The sequence below is a fragment of the Haematobia irritans genome, chromosome 3 (genome assembly GCF_050003625.1).
Source record: "Haematobia irritans isolate KBUSLIRL chromosome 3, ASM5000362v1, whole genome shotgun sequence".
NCBI lineage: Eukaryota > Metazoa > Arthropoda > Insecta > Diptera > Muscidae > Haematobia > Haematobia irritans.
Window position 1 is genome coordinate 220544463 of NC_134399.1, and position 22745 is coordinate 220567207.

At 35.6% G+C, this 22745-nt stretch overlaps 4 protein-coding genes and 2 long non-coding RNA genes across 6 annotated transcripts; 4 read left to right on the forward strand and 2 right to left on the reverse strand.

Moving 5' to 3' along the window:
* Nucleotides 1–5581: 5581 nt before the first annotated feature.
* Nucleotides 5582–6612, forward strand: amrt (TM2 domain-containing protein 2 amaretto). Its single transcript, XM_075303035.1, has 2 exons — nt 5582–5978; nt 6042–6612. The coding sequence occupies exons 1-2, from the start codon at nt 5664–5666 to the stop codon at nt 6330–6332; spliced, it is 606 nt and encodes a 201-aa protein (XP_075159150.1). The 5' UTR covers nt 5582–5663; the 3' UTR covers nt 6333–6612.
* Nucleotides 6613–8819: 2207 nt separating this feature from the next.
* Nucleotides 8820–10311, forward strand: CtsB (Cathepsin B). The gene is made up of 2 exons (XM_075303036.1): nt 8820–9251; nt 9404–10311. Exons 1-2 carry the CDS (start codon nt 8868–8870, stop codon nt 10046–10048), a joined length of 1029 nt encoding a protein of 342 aa, XP_075159151.1. The 5' UTR covers nt 8820–8867; the 3' UTR covers nt 10049–10311.
* Nucleotides 10312–11222: 911 nt separating this feature from the next.
* Nucleotides 11223–16517, reverse strand: LOC142231448 (uncharacterized). The gene has a single exon (XM_075302056.1). The coding sequence runs from the start codon at nt 16515–16517 to the stop codon at nt 11223–11225; it is 5295 nt and encodes a 1764-aa protein (XP_075158171.1).
* A 1437-nt stretch (nt 16518–17954) lies between these two features.
* LOC142230609 (uncharacterized) lies at nt 17955–18799 on the forward strand. The gene is made up of 3 exons (XR_012720747.1): nt 17955–18168; nt 18345–18514; nt 18608–18799. It is a non-coding gene; the product is annotated as an uncharacterized LOC142230609 (long non-coding RNA).
* A 714-nt stretch (nt 18800–19513) lies between these two features.
* On the reverse strand, nt 19514–21147 carry por (Protein-serine O-palmitoleoyltransferase por). Its single transcript, XM_075303037.1, has one exon. The coding sequence runs from the start codon at nt 21031–21033 to the stop codon at nt 19648–19650; it is 1386 nt and encodes a 461-aa protein (XP_075159152.1). The 5' UTR covers nt 21034–21147; the 3' UTR covers nt 19514–19647.
* A 939-nt stretch (nt 21148–22086) lies between these two features.
* On the forward strand, nt 22087–22569 carry LOC142232293 (uncharacterized). Its single transcript, XR_012721080.1, has 2 exons — nt 22087–22314; nt 22372–22569. It is a non-coding gene; the product is annotated as an uncharacterized LOC142232293 (long non-coding RNA).
* Nucleotides 22570–22745: the final 176 nt, after the last annotated feature.

Genomic DNA, 22745 nt, shown 5'->3' on the forward strand with positions numbered 1-22745 from the left:
CTTTTGTCCCCCTTTGTGTTATCTCCCTAATACCGAAGTGGTCTTGTTTTTTTATATCCAAATATGAATTTTTGTGTGGTGTTTGTGAGCACTATTTTACACTGAAAATGTACATTTGATGACTTTTCTTATGTATTTTGATCTACTGAATTCGAAAATGAAGGTTAAAAATTTTTTATGAAACCGTTTTTGAGATATCCCGTTATTTTTAGTTTTTCTGACTTTTTCCACTAAACAAATTATATATCGAACTTGAATGCAAGGTATTGAGACGACGAACAAATATGTATAATTGGATATGTGATAAGTTAGTTGGTTCAAAATATATCGATGAAAATAGGGCGAAACAATCTTGTTTTACAATTTCATGAAAATCGGATAAAAACTACTGCCCTTGGAGTAAAATAGGGAGATCGGTCTATACGTGGGCTATACCAACATATGGGCTGATTCAGCTAATTTCCGTTACATCTATTTGTGATCTTAAAATAATTCTAGATTTTAAATTTTAGGCAAATCGGATAGAAAGTACGTTTTCTAGAAGAACACAAAATAAAATCGGAAGATCGGTATATATGGGGCTATACCAATACCTGAACCTATAACCGTCATTTTCTTCACACCTATTTGTGGTCCTAAAATACCTTTGTATTTGAAGTTTAAGGCAAATCGGATAGAAAATACGATTTCTAGAAGCCCAAGAAGTAAAATCGGGATATCGGTCTATATGAGGGCTATATAAATACATGGACCGATAGACACCATTTTCGACACTTCTATTTGTGGTCCTAAAATACCTCTAGATTTCCAATTTCAGGGAAATCGGATATAAACTATGGTTCCTAGAAGCCCAAGAAGTAAAATTGGGAGATCGGTCCATATGGGGGTTATACCAAAACATGGATCGATACACACCATGTTCAGCACACCTACCTTTTGTCCTAAAATACCTTTAGATTTCAATTTTCAGCCAAATCGGATAGAAAATACAGTTTCTAGAAGCCCAAGAAGTGAAATCGGGAGATCGGTCTATATGGGGGACTGTACCAAACCCTCATCAATCAATCCCATTATATCATTAAATAGTCATGACATAATTATAAAGCCGTGACCGAAGTTTCACGATGATACCTCTACAGGAAGTATTTTTGGCCGCTAAATACATATAGCACCGACCACTGTGCAGCCCAACGATTTTTTTCTTTATTCCAAGTATATCTCAAAAACTTTATGAACAAAATGGCAGTAAAATTTCAAATTGTTTAATTCTAACTAAAACAGAACAAGTTTTTCGTACACTTCACAAAAATAGCAAGAATGAACTACAGCGTGGTTAAAATAGGAATGGTCCGGCGCCTAAGATTTTTTTCTTTTTTTTCGTTCCTGTTTTCTTTTCGAGAATGATACATTTCGTAAATGGTAATTAAAAATCCTTTAATTTAATGAATCTCAAAATTTGGAATACACCTTTCGCCTGGACGGAGAATCGAACCGCAGACCATGCACTTTGTAAGCCAACACACTAACCACTGAGCTATGTACCTGATATGGTCATCAATAGATAAATGTCCATATAAGTTATATTTATATAGCATAGCTTGCGGCGCCCACGAACCGAATAAACAAAGTTTATTTAACAGAAACAAACATTTAGTTTGGCACCGTGGAGCAGTGCTTGCTACGTCCGACTTGCATGCCAAGGGTAGTGGGTTCGATCCCTGCTTCGACCAAAGTTTTTTTTTTTTTTTGTTGTTTTTACATATATTCCAGATATGTTCTGAAGATTCCAAAAAATGTTCAACATTACATTGTAGTATATTAAATTTTGAACTGTAAAAAGTGTCTTATTAAAGACCTAAAGTCAGAAAAGAACAGTGTTTGATATAAACGAAATGGACTGTGTTGTTGTTTCAAAAATAACTTTTTTTATTGAAAAAAAAAAATAAAAATTTTGTAACATACGAATTTTTTTGGCGATAAAAGTTTAAAATTTTCGAAGCAATTCAAAAAAACTCTAACAAAAGAAAAACGTTTTCGGTACACATTTTCCAAACGTTTTTTTTTTTTGCGTGTACACGCATGGTCATGAATACTTGCTAAATCACGTATTTTTTTTTTTTGTGTTGGTTGTATTTTCCAAATCCTAACAAAGCTCTTCATGTGTTTTGTAGTGAATTATATGAAGTATTTAAAAAAAATCTGACTGTATATCTACATTTGAAGACGAATGCCCCATGAAATTTCTCGTAGAAAAAAAATTTTTTTTTACATTTTGACGACACTTTACTTAGTAAATAGGTGTATTTAGAATATAAATTCGCAAGAAAAACTTATTTTTATCGAGCGGTTAATTCTTCGTCGTTAAAAGGTTAAAAGTTAGTTGTGTTTGAGTAAAAATTCATTAAAAACGTTACTAAAATAGGATAAAAGAATATTTTATTGTTGATACCTATGTTAGAAAAGTCAGTAGTTTGCTGACATTTTCTGCTGATTCGAAATTATAAATTCTCTCTGTATACTGAAAAAATATTTACGTGATATTAAAGATTACGCAACCTACATTTGAGGATGCGCAATTTACAAAGTATTAAGGATAACTTTTGTTTAAAATAATGATATTTTATTTCAATTAAAGTTTATAATCTTTGCTTCAAAAATTTTTTTCATTAAATTTAGGACACAAATTTTGTAAATGTACGTCCCTCCGTTAAAGTCGCATTTCCTCAAACTAAGATATAGATATAGGTTAAGACTTATTTTGAGGATTTAGCATCTTTGGTTTAATTTTTTTTTTTTTTTTTTTTGGAATTAAGAAAACACTTTATGCTTTGAAGTTTCCGTCATAATTTGGATTTTTAAACCGACATTTGTTTGCACGCCAATAGCTTTATTAATATACAGCGAAAAGAGAATGAAAATTCGATAAGATATGTCGGAATCACAAATTCTAACGTGTCACAGTCTTCGGTAGTCACATATGTATATTGTTGGCCTGATTTAATTTCAATATAATAAAGATTGTTGCCAGGACAAAAATGTCAGATATTTTAACAAATGCAGTGTGATACTTCAGCACAGATATTTTTCAAAAAATTTTAGCAAACACGTATCCTAATTCAGCAATATTTGTTTGCTATTTCAGCATAGAAAAAGGTTTGCTGTTTCAACTAACAGATGATTGTGGAAACAACTACACTCATAGAAAAAAGTCTACTGAAAACAGCAGTCGATGTCTAATTTTCTATTTTTGTACTTCAGGGTCTAACGAACAACAAATTATAAAAGTTTTAGGTTATAAGTTTTTCCCCAAAGCATATTTAAGAGCCAAAAGTAGTTTTTGGTATATTTTTGCACTGTAATATACTTACAAGCTCCTAAATGCGATCAGCAAACATTTTATTTGCTGTTATGCCTCAATTTGATAAATATTCAGATTTTTTGGGCAAATATTGTAGATATTTAGAACGACGCCAATAAGAGCCCCTTCAAACTATCAGAAAAAGTGAATTTTAAGGTAGTTGTAAAAGAATCATTGTAGTCAAGTAAACACGATTGTTTAGATGTTTATTATTTTGATTAAAAATATTTAAATTCTTACAAATATAAAATTATTACGACTATCACATCACATCCCTGCCAACATTTTTTGAATTTGGGGGCGCTTCTGAGAATCCCCACTACGTCGAAAACAATCATATACGACATCAAAAACTCGTCGGAAAAGCGCTGTCACTATTGAGAAGTTGTACCACGCCAAGTTACTACGAAAAAGTTTCTCATCAGTGCAATTATTAGGAGCCTATTTAGATCAATTTCGAAGGACGCCAATAAGAACCCCTGCAAACTATCAGAAAAAGCGCATTTTAAGGTAATTGTAGAAGAATCATTGTGGTCAAGTAAAACACGATTGTGTAGATGTTTATTGATTTGATTAAACATTTATAATTTCTTATAAATATAACATTTTTCGGTTTATCTCATCACATTTAACATAATTTTTTGCATTAATAAAAGAATGATGTTGAGTTTTAAGTAGCAAGTTACATATTGCAGCGTCTATCAGCCAGTTTGTTTATTTTCGATGGAGACAGCGTGCCTGGAAAAATATTTGAAAAATGATCACTTTATTCTATTTGGAAAGTCGAAAATTGTTCACCATATACCTTTCACAATTTTAAGCGTAATAACTATGTTTTCAGAACTTTATTTTCGTTTTTATTTAAATAAAATATAACAAGCTGGTTGCGCTTGGCGTTTCACAAAAAATAAAATGGCTCTTCTAACAGTAGTGATGGCAAAATACTTTCATGTACATTTTGTACTTTTTGATATGCTTCCCCCATCACAGTTCACGATGGTTGTGGTGACATTTACGAGTCTGTGGTAGCGATGAGGATGAAATGGAACTTTGAAATGCTGGCAGGGATTTAACATAATTTTTGCATTAATAAAAGAATGATGTTGAGTTACAAGTTGCAAGTTACATGTGGCAGCGTCTATCAGCCAGTGCTTTTATTCTCGATGGAGGCAGCGTGTCTGGAAAAATATTTGTAAAACGATCACTTTATTTATTTATTTATATATACCTTTCACAATTTTAAGCGAAATAACTATGTTTTCAGCACTTCATTATCGTTTTTATTTAAATAAATTATAAGAAGCTAGTGCGCTTGGTGTTTCACAAAATATAAAATGGCTCTTGTAACAATAGTGATGGCAAAATATTTTCATGTACATTTCATACTTTTTCATACGCTTCACCCAACACAGTTGGCGATTGTTGCAGTGTCACTTACGAGTCTGTGGTAGCGATGAGGATGAAATGGAACTTTAAAATGCTGGCAGGGTGGTTAGCATGCCCGCCTTCCATATACAAGGTCGTGGGTTCGATTCCTGATTTCTGAGTGTTTCAAAGCTTCTCTAAGTGGTTTCACTGCAATGTGGAACGCCGTTCGGAGGTCCCTTGTCATTGAGCTTAACATGGAATCGGGCAGCACTCCGAGATAAGAGAGAAGTTCACAACTGTGGTATCACAATGAGTGAATAGTCTAAGTGAGCTTGATACACCGGGCTGCCACCTAAGCTGACATTTTTATTTGTTTGAGCCAAACTAAAACATATTTAATTTAACCAAGCTTAAAAACTAGCAGACAATGTTTGCTATTTCAGCAAACAGTAATTTGTGAGCGATTTCCGATCGTCACGTTTACTGCACCATCGGGTAGTTTATAGTAATTTTGGCTTCGAGTTTCGATTTGTAATAACTATATTCTCAAGTTTTTTAAACTCGTTAATAATTCCTGACAATTGAAACTTCTTTGCATATATCATCATCTTGGATATCATTCGCTGCCTATCGGAAGGGTCTAAAGTATTTGGAGTTTGCGACGTTTGATACTTTTTCTACATTTACGACGTGTATGTGACATTTACAACTTTGCGACAGTCGCAAACCTTAAAAAGTTTGATACAGGCCATATCTGGCCACTAACAGCTTTGTTATCCAGTACTAAAAGAAAACAAGCCTATTGTTATTTCCAACTGGGGCAACACTTTTCATATGTTTTCAAACACAGAGTTGTTATATTGGCTTCGAGTTTTCACAAAGTAAACATTGTTGGCTTCATATTGTTACATCGAGATTTATATTTCCCTTGACCAACATGTTATCTGGTAAGATTATTTGTGTGGCCATCATAGTAATTCACACCTTCAGCCAATTCACTGAAGCCGTGCAGGCGAGGAGTGATCGAGAACAACAGGTTTCTGGATCTATTGCATCCAGCTCCCGAACCACTTCTGAAAGCAATGTTTACCGTATTTGGGGCCCGAAAGTTCTCTGCTCTTTGCTTCCAGACGATTTTTTGGAGTGCAATAAGCCTATAGATCATAAAGACAACAGAACAGCCAAAGAAGAAAAAGGTTATGGTTGTCTTAAATTTGGCGGCCTCAATTACGAAGACGTGGAACACACAAAAGTAATTACATGTGATTCAATACTTTTATTTCTAGATTAACCAAGATCTCTTTTATTTGTGAAGGTTCAGTGCACTGTTTTCCCCGATATAGACTGTCATGGACCAAGAACATTTCAAAGAGATGGCGTCCCTTGCATAAGATACTCGGAACATTACTTTTTGACAACCTTACTATACAGTTTACTTTTGGGATTTTTGGGAATGGACCGTTTTTGTTTAGGACAGACCGGAACGGCTGTTGGCAAGTTGTTAACATTGGGAGGGGTTGGAGTTTGGTGGATAGTCGATATAATATTACTTATTACGAACCGACTGACACCAGAGGATGATAGCAACTGGAATCCATATGTTTAGCAAAGGTTTTCTTGGAAACGCTCAAATAGTAATTGATGATTAAAAGATATTGTAATATTGTGATGTATATAGCATTAATTTAGCTTAAGTAAAATCAACAATTTGTTTCTAAACCATTGTCCATTTTCCTATAATTTTCTTTACGCATAAGAACTCATTTTGAATAATAGTCTAATAATAAGATAAAAGTTGGAAAGAAAATTAAAGTTTAACGATATACAAATATGTCTGTGTATCAATAAAAAATTCCAGAACATATAAGAATAAGTCACTTTCAAAATTACGAATTTCCATTTTCTTACTGATATGCGTTGGTATAACCTATTGACACAAACTTTAGTATAGGTGTAATTAAATCTAGAATAATGACATATCCAATAATATGAATTATTTATTACTTTGTTCGTATTTTAATGTGGAACAACCAAAAATTAAATACGTCGCGTCGCCAATTCTAATAGTTCAAATAAATTGGATGGCCCAATTTTTTGAACCTGTAGAATAGCATAAAAATTAACTTTACATTAATAAAGTTATGAATTGTACATCCCAACAACTCTACATATGTACCGAAAAATACTGTGAAAATAACGTCTCAAACAACTCAGGCTAGAGGTTAGGTTAAGTATAGCAACAACCCGATGTATCAGGCTCACTTAGACTATTCAGTCCATTGTGATACCACATTTGTGAACTTCTCTCTTATCACTGAGTGCAGGCCGATTCTATGTTAAGCTCAATGACAAGATGCCTCCTTTGCATAGCCGAGTCCGAAGGGCGTTCCACATTGTGGTGAAACCACTTAGAGAAGCTTTGAAACACTAAGAAATGTCACCTGCATTACTGAAGTGGGATGATCCACCGCTGAAAACTTTTTGGTGTTTGGCCGAAACTGGATTTGAACCCACAACCCTGTGTATACAAGGCTGGCATGCTAACCATTGCGCTGAGGAAGACAACCCGGAATAAATTTCCAAACCTTAGAGAATAAGTGGAAAAAGCTGACCAAAACATATACGTTTACGCTAAAGACCCTGTCAGCATTTCAAAGTTCCATTTCATCCTCAGACACTAGGATTTCCATTTCATCCTAGACTTGTGACACTACAACAATCGCCAACTGTGATGGGGGGAAGAGTACGAAATTATTGGTGAACAATTTTCGACTTTCCAAATGGAACAAAGTGATGGTTTTTCAGATATTTTGCCCGACACGAGGCAGCATCAAGAATAAACACAGATAGACGCTGGAGCATCTCAGCCGAATATAGCAGAATTGCAACTTAAAAATCAACATAATTCCTATTTTAAGGCAATATGGTCAATGTGTTTTTATTCGTGTAAATGTTATACCTGGAATAATTTATAAATTTTTATTCAAATTAATAAACATCTAAACAATCGTATTTACTTGACCAATTCTTTTACAACTATCTTAAAATTCACTTTTTCTAATAGTTTGAAGGGTCTCTTATTGGAGTGATTTTAAATTTATCTAAACAGGTACCTAATATTTGCATTCATGCGATACTTTTTTGTAGTAACTTCGCGTGGTACAACTTCTTAATAGTATAGGCACTTTTGCGACGAGTTTTGGATATCGCATACGACAGTTTTCGACGTGGTAGGGATTCTTAGAAGTGCCGACAAATTCAAAAATTGTTGGCAGGGTTGTTTAAAATGTTCGACATTTTTTATTTCTTCCAATTTACGACCTCCCATCACGTCTTACCAGTGACAATCATCGGCACTTGGGTGTCGAAGATCTTCGTCTGGCCAGACGTATTCAAGATGTGGTGAGGGCAGTGTTGCCAGGTTAGGGGTTTCCCCCAAATTTAGGGGTTTTTTACACGTTTAAGGGGATTTTAGGAGTAATATTTATTTGGGGGGATTTTTGGAACAATTCTGGCATGCATTTTGAGAAAAAATAAGGGAAGTCAACCCATGTTCCTAAATACAAGCAAGTATGCAATGACATTCTTTTTTAAACGCATCTGTTGAAGGGGCATTTTTAATATTTGATACAATTGAAAACAAGGTTAGGTTAGGTGGCAGCCCGATGTATGATGAAAAACTTTTTGGTGTTCGGTCGAAGCAGGGATCGAACCCGAATTTGTGACAAGTGGTGTAATAATTTTATCTAATGGTTTTTATTTACTTCAAAAGAAAATGTTTAGCATATAAAGAACTTATTTTGTCTAAAATTTGGTTTCTCAGAAAAAAACTTTTTTTCAGTTTATTTATGTTAAATTTAATTTTTAAAGTGTATCACTACAGGATTTTTTTAACGAAATTTTTTGCTTCTTTTTGTACAATTTACATACTTAAAATTTTTGGGGGGTTTTGAAAAAATCTAGACCAATTTAGGGGTTTTTTTCTTAAGATTCGGGGAATAACCAAAAATTACCTGGCAACACTGTGTGAGGGGGACGATGGAACGCTTTTGAGTTTGGATAGAATTTGAAATAAGTAAGTATAATACCTTTCATTAGTCGTCTTTATTGATTCGTAAGAGTTAATTGTTAATTATTCATAATGCGTTGGTGGCATATTCTGTGTTTATTCGTCGTTGTTCAATTGGCATTAGCCGCCGACGAGGATATTTTGTCAGATAAATTTATTGAAATCGTACGTTCGAAAGCGAAAACATGGACAGTGGGTAGAAATTTCCATGAATCTGTTCCATTGGCACATATTCATCGATTGATGGGTGTTCATCCTGATGCCCATAAGTTTGCGCTGCCCGACAAAAAACTGGTCCTGGGTTTAGATGCAGTGGAAGGAGCAGGAGAAGACCTACCAGAAGAATTTGACTCTCGCACCAATTGGCCTAATTGTCCTACTATTAAGGAAATTAGAGATCAAGGATCATGTGGATCATGTTGGGCATTTGGAGCAGTAGAAGCAATGTCTGATCGCGTATGTGATTAATATTACATATATTATAAATCATTATCAGCAACAAAATACTGTACTTCTTTGTCCATTGTTGTTTTTGTTGTTATGATTATATTTGTGTACACACTTAGATGAACCCAAATGTTATCAGTTTGCATTGTTTATTATTATAGGTTTGCATTCATTCGAACGGCAAAGTAAACTTCCATTTTTCGGCTGATGACTTGGTTTCATGTTGTCACACTTGTGGATTTGGATGTAATGGCGGTTTTCCCGGTGCGGCATGGAGTTATTGGACACGTAAAGGAATTGTAAGCGGAGGAGCTTTTGGTTCAAATCAAGGTTGTCGCCCATACGAAATTGCCCCATGTGAACATCACGTAAATGGAACGAGACCACCATGCGACGGTGAACATGGCAAAACCCCCCATTGCCAACATCAATGTCAATCGTCATATAAGGTAAATTATGAGAAGGATAAACATTTTGGAGCTAAGGCATACTCTGTTGGACGCAATGTACAAGACATTCAAAGAGAAATTATGACAAATGGCCCAGTTGAGGGTGCATTCACGGTCTACGAAGATTTGATTCTATACAAGGATGGAGTCTATCAACATGTCCATGGTAAGGAATTAGGTGGTCACGCTATACGCATTTTGGGTTGGGGTGTTCAAAAGCCACAAGGAACACCCTACTGGTTGATAGCAAATTCATGGAATACAGATTGGGGAAATAATGGCTTCTTCAAAATATTGCGTGGTGAAGATCATTGCGGAATAGAAAGTTCAATTTCTGCTGGCTTACCAAAAATTTAAACAAAATCTTCATGATTTAAAATGGGATGGGGAAATTATGAGAAACGTAACACTATCTTGAAACCATTGTAAGCTTAAAAGAATTTGCAAGTTTTTCGGGACATCCTATTTTTAATTTTTATAATTCTAGTTTCTAATTGATATCATTCCAAAATATTTAGATAAAAGATTCTCAATCGAATTGGCTTACTATGGACTTAAGCTATCGAAAATTGAAAGTAAAAATTATCTGTATTAAATAAATAAAATGAATTTTAATATTACTTGTTTAGCCTTTCATTTAATAGATATAAAAATGGAAAGAATCTTTACTACGTAAATTTCTTATCAATATTCCGATTCATATCAAAAATCAGTCTCGCCCAAACAAAAGAAATCAAATTGCGATAAATAAAAAGGGGTAAGATGTTTTTGCATTATACGTTAAACTTTTCCAGAACTGTAGCTGCTTAAGTCGTTTGTTATTTTTCCACAAATTTTAATCAGTTACCTACAATTCAACAAACAGACCCAGCCGAGATATCAATTTAAATTTGGCCGATATTGCGCATACAGCATGTAGTAAATGAAAATATGTATGAAATGAATATTGTAAGAATGAGATTAACAATATTTAATTCTCATAATAATGGTGAGAATTTTAATATTAATTAATCTCGTCCTAAATGTTATAAAACGATAAAAAATGTATTGCTTGGAACATCCAAAATGTTAATAAAAAAAGCATAAAATATAAATTTTCTAATAAAAATACCGCCTATATGCACTGTTTAAGCCTGTAATATTTTTTACAGGCTATTTGCTCGACAATAAAAAAGCGAAGGTTTAAAGTTTTTATTTCAAACTAAAGTTCCGACTTGAACTTGACTTTATTCACTTGCTTCTGTGTATCGAATGAAGAAACCAAAAATATATTTGTTTCAAAAAATCTTAAAATAACAGAATTTATGTACAAAAAATAAAGGGTTTGTATGTACAAATGTCTAAGCATACACATTCTGACATGCATACAAAGGGATGCCCCAACCAATGCACCGCAGACGACGGCTAGACAGTTGCAATATGTATGTGCATAGGTGTATGTATGTATGAACTTGCAAATATTTTTAGAAATGCATTCAGGTAGAAAAATATGTTGATATACAAAACAATAACAAAGATACGCAGACAAAATCTATTCTTTGCTAATGCAATCAGGCTGCACAGGGCCGGACTTGAAGTTAACATCCTCCCCCCGTTGAAGGCTGTTGGCTTCAACAGAATCAATAGGAAGCAAGGCCAAGTTGTTGACAGCTCTTTTAAAGATTCCACAGCTAGTTCGCACATTTACAACTCGAACGACATCATCCTTTCCCTTTATGATTTCGGTTATACGTCCTATTTGCCATTTTAATGGGGGTAAATTGTCATCCTTAACAAGAACCATACATCCTGGTGAAATTTCTTCGCCCTTGGTTTGCCACTTTGAGCGTTCTTGTAAAAGTGAAAGGTATGATGTACTCCATTTTCGCCAGAAATTTTGTTGCATCTCTGAAACCTTTTGCCAGCTATTAAGACGACCGAAGTCAATCCAGGCCATGTTCGGTTCTGGGATGGAAATCAAAGGGCCACCAACTAAAAAGTGCCCAGGTGTCAATACATCCAAATCGTCTGGATCTTCCGATATTGGGCACAGCGGACGGGAATTTAAAATTGCCGATATTTGGCATACCACAGTCCTTAGCTCGTCGAAGGTTAGGGTGTTAAGTCCAACAGCTCTGTAAAAATGAAATTTTGCTGATTTAACAGCAGCCTCCCAGAGCCCACCGAAGTGTGGAGATCTGGGAGGAATGAACTTCCATTCTATGCCATCATTGAGACATTGATCGTGAACCGCATTTAGATGAGATTGTCTCAAAAACATTTGCTTCAAATCATTTAATTCGTTTTTGGCACCAACGAAATTTGTTGCATTATCCGACCATATCGTGGCTGGCTTGCCTCTGAGAGAAGTAAATCGTCGAAGTGCGCACAAAAATGAAGGCGTCGATAAGTCTTGAACTAACTCTAAATGAGTTGCCTTTGTCGCAAAACAGGTAAAAATGCAAACGTAGCTTTTTACTGGTGGACGGCTTTTCACTTCCGATTTGTAATAGAAGGGACCACAAAAATCTACACCAGTCGTGTGGAATGCTTTATTAGGCCTCACTCGATCAGTGGGAAGGTCACCCATTACATGCTTCATGAGCCTTGGCTTCATTCTAAAGCAACGAACGCATTTGGATATAATGGAGCTTACTAATTTTCGTCCACCAATGGGCCAAAACTGCTGTCGAACAGCTGCTAGTAGACATTGGGCTCCTGCATGAAGTAATTTGTTGTGGAAATGCATCACCACGGCAGTTGTAATGGGATGATTTTTAGGCAATATCAGGGGATGGCGCGCGTCGAAGTCCAGATTTGAGTGTTCAAGGCGTCCGCCAACTCGAACCAATCCAAAATCATCTATTATGGGCATCAATGATGATAACTTGCTGGATGAAGAAATCGCCTTATTCGCCTTTAATGCCTTGATGTCATCGGGAAAGCAAATCATTTGAATGTTTCGAATTAAAATTTTAGTGCCAGCTTTTAAGTCACTCGGAGTTAGTTCCAACGAAGAACCTCTCAATTTAGGGTAGATAAATTTAGATACATAAGCAAATATACGTTGCATTTTCGAAAATGAATTGTGATACTTACACTGTATCGACAAATCTGTGTGAGCAGTAGCCAGGAAAACATTTCTTTTACGTTCAGGCAAATCCACCAAGAATTCCGTATTGCCAGGCCAAGTACTAATTTCATTTGAAAGGAATTTTGGACCATCACTCCACAGTGGTGAATTGAGTAGCTCCTCTGGCGTTGCACCTCGCGATAAAATGTCTGCCGGATTAAGTTTGGTTGGAACGTAGCGCCATGACATTGGTGTTTCTTGCGATTGAATCTGAGAAACCCTATTTGATACGAAAACATTAAAGTTTGAGGGTAACTCTCGAATCCATGACAATACGACCATCGAATCTGACCAACAAAACACGTCGCATTGAGGAGATACTGTTTTGACAACATTGTCCACAAGATTGGCCAAAAGGCAAGCGGCTGAAAGCTCAAGCTTTGGTACAGTCAAAGTTTTTAAAGGCGAAACTCTCGATTTGGAACACAATAATGATGATTGCACAATGCCATTTAACTCAGTTCGAACATAAACGCATGCACCATAAGCAACTAAACTAGCATCACAAAATCCATGGATTTGGATTGATGCAGACGTCATCGAAATGTAACGAGGAAATGTAAACCGTTGAAGTGAAGTAAAATTTTTTATATATTCCATCCATGATGAGTGTAATGATTGTGGCAAACTTTCATCCCAATCTAAGTTCAATTTCCATAAGGTTTGCATGAAAACCTTTGCCTTTGTGATAACTGGTCCAATCAAACCCAAGGGGTCATAAAGCCGAGCTATGGACGATAATATGGAGCGCTTTGTCACCACTTTCCAATCATCAATAGGGTTGAAAACGAAAATAAAATCGTCACCTTTCGGATCCCAAACGAGCCCAAGAGTTTTTGTGACATCAGTGCCATCGTGAAATTTCAAAAATTGTTCACAGTCTGCAGATGGAACACCTTCCAGAACAGCAGGCTCATTAGACATCCACTTGCGTATTAGGAATCCTCCTCCTTTTAGAAGTGAGGTCACTTGCTGCCGTATTTCAGACACCTCTTCAACAGAATTACCACCAGAAATCATGTCATCTACATAAAAATCACGACGAACAATTTTGGAGCCAAGGGGAAATATTTTTTCGTCATCAAATGATAGTTGGTGCATTGCACGGATGGCCAAAAATGCTGCTGGTTTCGTACCATAAGTGACGGTATTCAACTTGTAAATTTTGACGTCATCAACCTCGTTTTCTCGCCAAAGTATGCATTGGAGATAATCGTCGGGATGGGTCACACGCACGCACCTATACATCTTGCAAATATCTCCACTCAGTGCCACCTTAAAAAATCTGTATCTGACCAGGGTATTAAACAGCTTTGCTTGAATAGTGGGTCCAGCGTATAAAATATCATTTAATGACTTTCCAGTTGTTGTTTTAGCTGACCCATCAAAAACCACCCTTAATTTTGTAGAGGTACTGTCCAGCTTATGTACGCAATGATGTGGTAAAAAATATTTGACCTGGGAATCTTGTGGCGAAATTAACGACATATGATTTAAATCAGCATACTCACGCATAAAAGCAGTGTATTTTGCCTTTATTTCTGGATAACGCCTAAATTTCTTTTCCAATGAATTTAACCGCTGTAAGGCTTGTTGGTAAGAACCTCCTAATGATGAAACATTATCGCCTTCAATTTTAGGCAATCGAACTGAGTACTCCCCTGTAGTCAGGCGCATGAAATTGTTGACAAAATGTTTTTCACAATATGCGCCTTCCTCACTGATGGCCACATTGTTTAAGAAATCACTTTCGACTTCCCAAAATGCCTTTACAATTGTCGAAAGCTTCTCTTCTTCTTCGGCATCGTTATATGAAAGGGCAAGGGTACAAGTTTGCCGAGGGCGAAAACTACCTCCAGCAACTACCCATCCAAATAGAGTCTTCTGTAAAATTGGTAAGTTAGCAGCTAACTTTATTTGTCCCACAGACATTAAATCGAAAAACAATTCAGCGCCTATCAGCATATCGATGGCTCCCGCCTTGTCAAACGCGGGATCAGCAAGATTAATGTTTTTAGGCATATTCCAGTCCAGGGCATTCAAGTTTATGCTAGGTTGATAATCTGTGATTGTGGGCACCACCATTGCGGACAATATTGTGGTAAAATCTCCAATTCGAGATTTTATCCTCATGTCAACCGATTTGTCAACTTCCAAACTTCCATCACCTATACCAGAAATTGTAGCTGCAATTCGTTTACAATTCATACCAAGGCGCTTAACAAGACGATTTGCAACTAAATTTATTTGGGATGCAGAATCCAAAATTGCACGACATGGGACGAAGTTTCCATTTTTATTTTTGACAAGGATTATTGCTGTCGCTAACAACACACTACCACTCGAAGATGACTTGGCATCGCTCGAAGAAGCTAATACGGCTTGGGTTCTGTCTGGCTGTTCAGGCGACGTGGCTGACGGCTCCACCGATTGAGCAGATGAAGAGGCAGAGCAAGACGGATCAATATGTAGCAAAGTGTTATGCTTAACTGAGCATATTCGACAACACTGCGCAGTACACTTCCGCAGTAGATGTCCCTTACGAAGACAGTTGAGGCATAATTTGAGCCTCTTTGCTTCTTTAAAACGAAGAGGGGGCGAAAGATTTCCAAATAGTGAGCAATTAACAATAAAATGTTCCATTGAGTCACAAAAAGCACACAAAGGCGATGGTGAGCCGGCAGCTACATGGACATGGCGATTCTTGGAAGTCTGTTTTTTGGTATGCTGGCGAATAGAATCCAAATTTACGCAGGAATTTTCCAAATTTTCCAGCATGCGACATCTCTGCTCCAAAAATGACGACATGGAATCCCAACTCGGCAGCTCATTAACAGGCAAGCCCTCCTCCCATTTGATCTGCGTCGATCTATCCATCTTAATGGTTGCTAGATAGATTAAAAGGCCATCAGCTATTTGTTCTTTTGAGGTAATGGTCATCATAGCGCGCAAATGTGAATTCAATTTATCGCTAAGGTGACGTAATCCTCCAGCAGAGCTGTCCTCCACAGCTTTCAATGAAAATATTGCATTTATATGACTCTGAAAATGTAACAGTTTATTATCGAATCTATTTTTCAATAATTTTACCGCTTCAGAATAATTCCTCTCATTTAGTTCCAGTGATGCAATGGTATCTAGAGCTACCCCTGTTAGGCTCGAACGGAGATGATGAAACTTCTCTAGGTCACTCAGATCCATATTGCTGTCGACAACCGTGGAAAATAACGAGAAAAAATTGGGCCAATTTGCATATGCACCATTAAATTTGGGCAATTGAATTTCAGGCAGTCTTGTCTTTCTCATAGAAGATGAATTTTCTGCAAAAGGAACACCATCAACTGAAAACTGACGCATTGTTGAACACCTGTGGTTTGGTTGAGTACGCTGAATCGAATTTTGCCTTCGGGTTAATTTTGCTTTGACATCTAGGTATAGAGAAGTAAACCGCATTCGTACATCATATTCCTGCTCTACAGAGAGCAATTCTTCTAAGACGGATTGGGCTTCCTCGAATGCGGCGTTGATCTGTTCCACATATTCCAGACGGACAGATAAATCAGCGCTATCATATTCAGCCAATTGCTCATTCGTTAGGCTCCTCATCAACGATTCCAATTGCTTCTCCATAGCTAGTATTTTTGTCCGAAATGGCATTATGTTTTCTCGTACTTCTCCATCAATGGTATTAGTGATTTGATCTTCACCCGGCATATTATAATTTTTCACTTTGATTTATCAGCTTTAATACGAATTTATTTTTATTACGAAATTATCCAATTTGATAATACTGTGTGATTACTAAACTTAATCACGTCGGGGTCACCAATGTTTAAGCCTGTAATATTTTTTACAGGCTATTTGCTCGACAATAAAAAAGCGAAGGTTTAAAGTTTTTATTTCAAACTAAAGTTCCGACTTGAACTTGACTTTATTCACTTGCTTCTGTGTATCGAATGAAGAAACCAAAAATATATTTGTTTCAAAAAATCTTAAAATAACAGAATTTATGTACAAAAAATAAAGGGTTTGTATGTACAAATGTCTAAGCATACACATTCTGACATGCATACAAAGGGATGCCCCAACCAATGCACCGCAGACGACGGCTAGACAGTTGCAATATGTATGTGCATAGGTGTATGTATGTATGAACTTGCAAATATTTTTAGAAATGCATTCAGGTAGAAAAATATGTTGATATACAAAACAATAACAAAGATACGCAGACAAAATCTATTCTTTGCTAATGCAATCAGGCTGCACAGGGCCGGACTTGAAGTTAACATGCACTACCGGGATTAGTACAAAAGCGTCAGAATCCAACTGTCCTCTCACTACAGAGATAGATTGCGAACATTTTATAATTCAAAGAGGATTGTTAGAGCATTAATATCGACGTTGGCGAGTCTAAAATTAAATTAATCGACTTCGGCCAGCAAAAACACCGCTGAGTTCACATGGCCAACATGAAAAGATGGATTGAGTCGATTATGAGAAGTATGAGAGCCACCGTGGTGCTATGGTTAGCATGCCCATCTTGCACACACAGGGTCGTGGCTTCAACCCCAGTTTCGACCAAACACCAATAAGTTTTTGCAGCGTTGCTTTCACTGCAATGTGGAATGCCGTATGGACTCGGCTATAAAAAGGAGGTTCCTTGTCATTGAGCTTAACATAAAATCGGGCAGCACTCGGTGAACTTCTTCACCACTGTGGTATCACAATGGACTGAATAGTCTAATGGTGATTTCGATTGGGGAAAAAGGTGCAACATTCCCGAAATTGATTGCATAATATGAAGGACACTGTCATATATTGTGGATCCTGTTTCCCTGACAAAATTATGAATTAACAATAACTTTGGAATGACACTACCATTTGGGAGAAAATACATTGAGGGAAAAAGTAGTGTAACACCAAGGCAACATATTATTTGCGAAACGAAAATACCCTAAGTGAACCTGAAATATCGGGCTGCCACTATACCTATTCTAACCAATGTAAAATATTGGATTGGTTTTATTTACTTTTAAATATAATTTACACTTCTTTTTGTTTGAACCTTATCTCATTTATTTCGAATAACACGCAATTAATAGATCGAGGCAAACATGGTATGATGTGAAAATATTGTGGAAGGTTTAAAAATAGTAAATCGAAATCAGTCACAATTATTAATTACCATGAAAAGTCAACTGTTTCGCGATAAGCTATTACAGACATGAAAGAGACGAGTACCATCTCTAATTGACTGGTTTACGAATTCACAAGTATTGGACCAGATAATATACCTAAATTACCAGGAAATCAGAAAAAATTAAAGAGAAATTCATCCTGGGAAATCGTAAACCAGAACACAGAGGTATGTATTGTCACATTTCATCCTAAAAATTAAAATGTTTGTAGGATCTGATTGGGTATTGTTTGATCTTAATCACGATGAGATTAAAAAAAATTATATCTGGTCGTATTGTATGGTAGTCTTCTTGTCAACAAACAATATAAATTATTAATATGTTGCACTTCCTTCCTTGTCAGTCCCATCTACAGATGTTTTAGCAGTTCTAAGCAAACAGTCCGCAATTTTGGAACAGCATACATACTGCTGAGAAGTCCGCAGTGATCCGAGTAAAATTATAAATTCACTCCGGTCTATCTGACAAGAGAATTACTGTTGCAGGGAGCCTAAAACCTAAAACATTTGCATAGTAAGCATTGGACCCCTAAAAACTTCTAACATTAAAAAACAATAAACAATTAATAGTCCTTTTTAATATATGGAATCTTAATTTTCATTTTAGTTAAATTTTTTTAATTACCAAAATGTGGTTAGCAGAAATTTGTCGTGGCCCCAAAATCTAACGTGCCGAAATCTAAAGAAATGAAGTCTTCATTAAGCTTCCTACTTTTGTGAGTTTTTATAATAGAACATTTAGATATATATTTTTAAAAATAAAACATTTGGATACATATAACCCATTCTGAGTGGTAAACGAATGAATTCTCAATCTGAGCCAATCAGCACTTACTTGCCAAAACTTAGGAACACATTTTAAATTCCTGTCCACAACTTAAGTTTTACAATAACAAAAAGCTCAATAATAATGGATTGGACATCTTGAAAGCTCCTACAGAAGAAAATATTTAAAGGTTATCGCAGAAAATAATAATTTAAATCTTCTTAGTTTAATGTATTAATTTGTTTACATTATATCGATTGCTCAGTATTTTTGTTATGATGTAATATATTTTTATAGGCCTCTATTGGGTTTGTATTACAGAATTTTTGAATAAATAAATATCACTTAGACTATTCAGTCCATTGTGATACCACGGTGGTGAACTTCTCTCTTATCACTGAGTGCTGCCCGATTCTATGTTAAGCTCAATGACAAGGGACCTCCTTTTTATAGTCGAGTCCGAATAGCCTTCCACTTTGGAACCACTTTGAGAAGCTTTGAAACCCACAGAAATGTCACCAGCATTACTGAGTGTTGCAATACTAACCATTGTACCAAGGTGGTCAAGTTAGAAGCATATTTTAAAATCAAATTGATATAATAAACGTTTCTTGTTAAAATTCCAAGAATTTTACCCTAGTACAATGGATACTTCGAAAAAAAAAATTAAATATCAAATAAATCGGTAGCATGCCTTATTTACTGAATTTCTTACCAATGAATTATAAAATCCAATAAAGACATATGTTTTTCAATTATGATTTTTTATATATTGTAGTACAAAAATTTCTTAACAGATTTTCTTAATACTGAGTCTTATCAATACGAGTTTTCTTAAGTACATATAACACATTCCTATGAATAACACTATAATACCAAACTTAAATAGCTAAATAAAACAAAGCCATTGATGATGCCAACCAATGGCCAACAAAATTCATATGCGACCACACCAGTAGGTGATCCAAAAATGGTGTGAGATTGTTTGAATTCAGCATTATTCCCAAATAAGCTAACTGTAATATAGCAATGACACTAAATGTCATATTAACCAGATATAATAGAAGAATTTGCTTTTTTGAGTTAATCCCTTTGCGCGTGCAATGCTTGTACTTACAATTACTTCGACATGGATAGGCCTCAATGCAAGCATTAAAGATTTGGGCTAAAGTAAAACGCAATTTATTTTCGAAATAACTAAACAAACCCAAAGAAACTAGGACTAAGTGCACTTTGTAATTGAAACCGTGAACCAAGCATGATACTAAATAAGTAATGATTATAGCAAAGAAATTAGAATGTGAAGAACGCAGCCGATTAAAAACAGTATTTTTTAACCATATATGCATAGGAATATTCCAACTTCTGATTGCAGTAGACAATGAACGGGGAAATTCTACTTGTAGTGGTTTCACGATTTGCAATTGAGAGCAATAATTTACAAGTAATGTTGCATGAGAAAGGTAAGATATGAAGTAATGGCTGCAACGGATAGATAACGAGTCCATATATGTTCGATACCATATTCCTCCGTTCCATAATTGTTTCAGCCATGGGACTAAACAATTGGACAGATTGAGGAAGATCAAGGACAAAGAAACGTGCAAGAAAATGTTTACAATATTCCATTTCCTACTACCATGTTTATCATTCCGTTCTCTATAGCTCCTAAATGGTATCCATGGACCCAGTATAAGGGATGAAGGACTACACAAATAACCTAGAAGGGTAAGCCAATGAAAACTTTCCTTTCCATCCTGCAAATCGAAAGCAACAGAAATCAATTTCATAGTAACAAGCATTAGTGGCCCCCGAATGGTTTCAAAATGTTCAGCTCCCAGCAATATTTCACACAACAACTGACATGCTATTGTATAAACACAAGAAAATAATCCCTTGTGTTTTATATTCATGACAATAATTACTCTCAAAAAGGAGCATATATTGACAATATGAATTACAACGTACATTGTTGACGGCGAACCAACGTACAACCACAAACTCAAGAGACCACAAAAAATTGATAGTAAATGATACAGCGCTTTAATCTCACGTAGGCATTTGGCAACTTCCCATAAAATTACTTGGACGAGACCACAACTGAGAAGTATGATGATATACTGTTGTATTTGTAATGAAGTTTCCTTAATGCATCCATTGCATAAATCCGAGAAGGACTCTTCACCAATTAACTCCGAGTCGTATTCGTAATCATCAGCCTGCTGTTCCAAATCATGTTCTGGCCCATCGTAGTAATAGTAGTCCATATTAAAATTCTTAAATTATTCTTTTCGTATTATTGCCGGTAAACAAAGATATAGGTATGGGACGAATGAACACAAACAAATTGTTCAAGCGGCATACGACAAAACTACTTCTCCGTTTTTAGCATGATACTATAACCACAGCAAGAACGAAATCGTAATATTATATTCACAGTGGCTCAATATGTGGAAATGTACAAAACAAATTGTAATAGCCATCACTGTTGGATGATGTGCTATTTTGTTAGTGTTCTTATACGAATCTAAAAATCAATATTACGACAGTGGGTTCTCTGCGCCGGAATGATCCGATCGGCCATATCAGTGTACTGGAAACATAACCATTTGTGTCAGCGGCGGCTGACACTACATTCTTGCCTCCGGAGACGGCAATTACACTAGTTTACACTGAAAAGTACAAACCATTCTTATGAAAACACATAAGAAAATTCACATCTCATCAAATGTACACGAACAAAAATATTTTGAAACTAGTGTTAGTAAACTGGTCGGCGGCGGCTTTTATGGACAATTTTAAGTTATCTGTAACATTTGCATTTTTTAAATAAATACAAAATATAAAAATGTACACATCTAAAAGCATTATTTTTATGAAAGGCTCTTATTGTTTCAAGGCTCTTATTGTTTCAAAGCATTATTTTTATGAAAGGCTCTTATTGTGTGGTACCCAATAGTGACGGCGCTTTTCCGTTTATATTTACAGCTAACTTCACATATACACAAAACAAATGCCTTCGGTCGACTAGGATGTCCAAAACAGCTAAATTTGTAAATTTGCTTTTTGTGGCATTTAAGTCGAACGGAAGCGTTCATTTCGGATACCATGATATGATGAGGAATGGCCCAAAGCAACTGTTAAAAAAGTATATTTTCATTCTAATGAATTACTAAAGAATAGTAATCGTGAATAAGGATGATTATATGTTCGAGTTTAGCCGCTAATTTTTGCCATTGCCATTTTCACCATTACTTGTCTTGAATAATCCTATTCAATGAATATAAACATTATAAGAGTTGTTTTGGCCCTGCCAGCATTTCAAAGTTCCATTTCAACCTCATCGTTACCACAGACTCGTAAATGTCACTTCAACCATCATGAAAAGGTACATCAAAAAGTACATGCAAGTAATTTGCCATCCCTACTGTTAAAAAAGCCATTTTTTTTTGTGAAACGCCAAGCGCAACCAGCTTGTTATATTTTAATTAAATAAAAACGAAAATAAAGTTATGAAAATATAGATTATACGCTTAAAATTGAGAAAGGTATATTGGTGAACAATTTGGTGATTTTCCAAATGGAATAAAGTGACTGTTTTTCAGATATTTTACAGACACGCTGCCTCCATGGAATAAAAACACTGGTTGATAGACGCAGCAACATGTAACTCGCTACTTGTAACTCAACATCATCATTAATGCCAAATATTATGTTAAATGTAATGTGATAGTGGTATAAATGTTATATTTTTAAGAATTTGTAAATGTTTAATCAAATTAATAAATATCTAAACAAACGTGTTTTACTCGACCACAATGATTCTTTTACAACTATCTTAAAATGCGCTTTTTCTGATTGTTTGGAGGGTCCCTTATTGGCGTCGTTCTAAATTGATCTATAAAGGCACCTAATAATTGCACTCATGCGAAACATTTTTGTAGTAACTTGGCGTGGTACAACTTCTCAATAGTGACGG

Coding starts and splice junctions, on each gene's coding strand:
- amrt (XM_075303035.1), top strand. CDS start 5,664: ATGTTATCTGGTAAGATTATTTGTGTGGCCATCATAGTAATTCACACC. Junction 5,979..6,041: donor AAGACGTGGAACACACAAAA/GTAATTACATGT, acceptor TTATTTGTGAAG/GTTCAGTGCACTGTTTTCCC.
- CtsB (XM_075303036.1), top strand. CDS start 8,868: ATGCGTTGGTGGCATATTCTGTGTTTATTCGTCGTTGTTCAATTGGCA. Junction 9,252..9,403: donor TAGAAGCAATGTCTGATCGC/GTATGTGATTAA, acceptor TTATTATTATAG/GTTTGCATTCATTCGAACGG.
- LOC142231448 (XM_075302056.1), bottom strand. CDS start 16,517: ATGCCGGGTGAAGATCAAATCACTAATACCATTGATGGAGAAGTACGA.
- por (XM_075303037.1), bottom strand. CDS start 21,033: ATGGACTACTATTACTACGATGGGCCAGAACATGATTTGGAACAGCAG.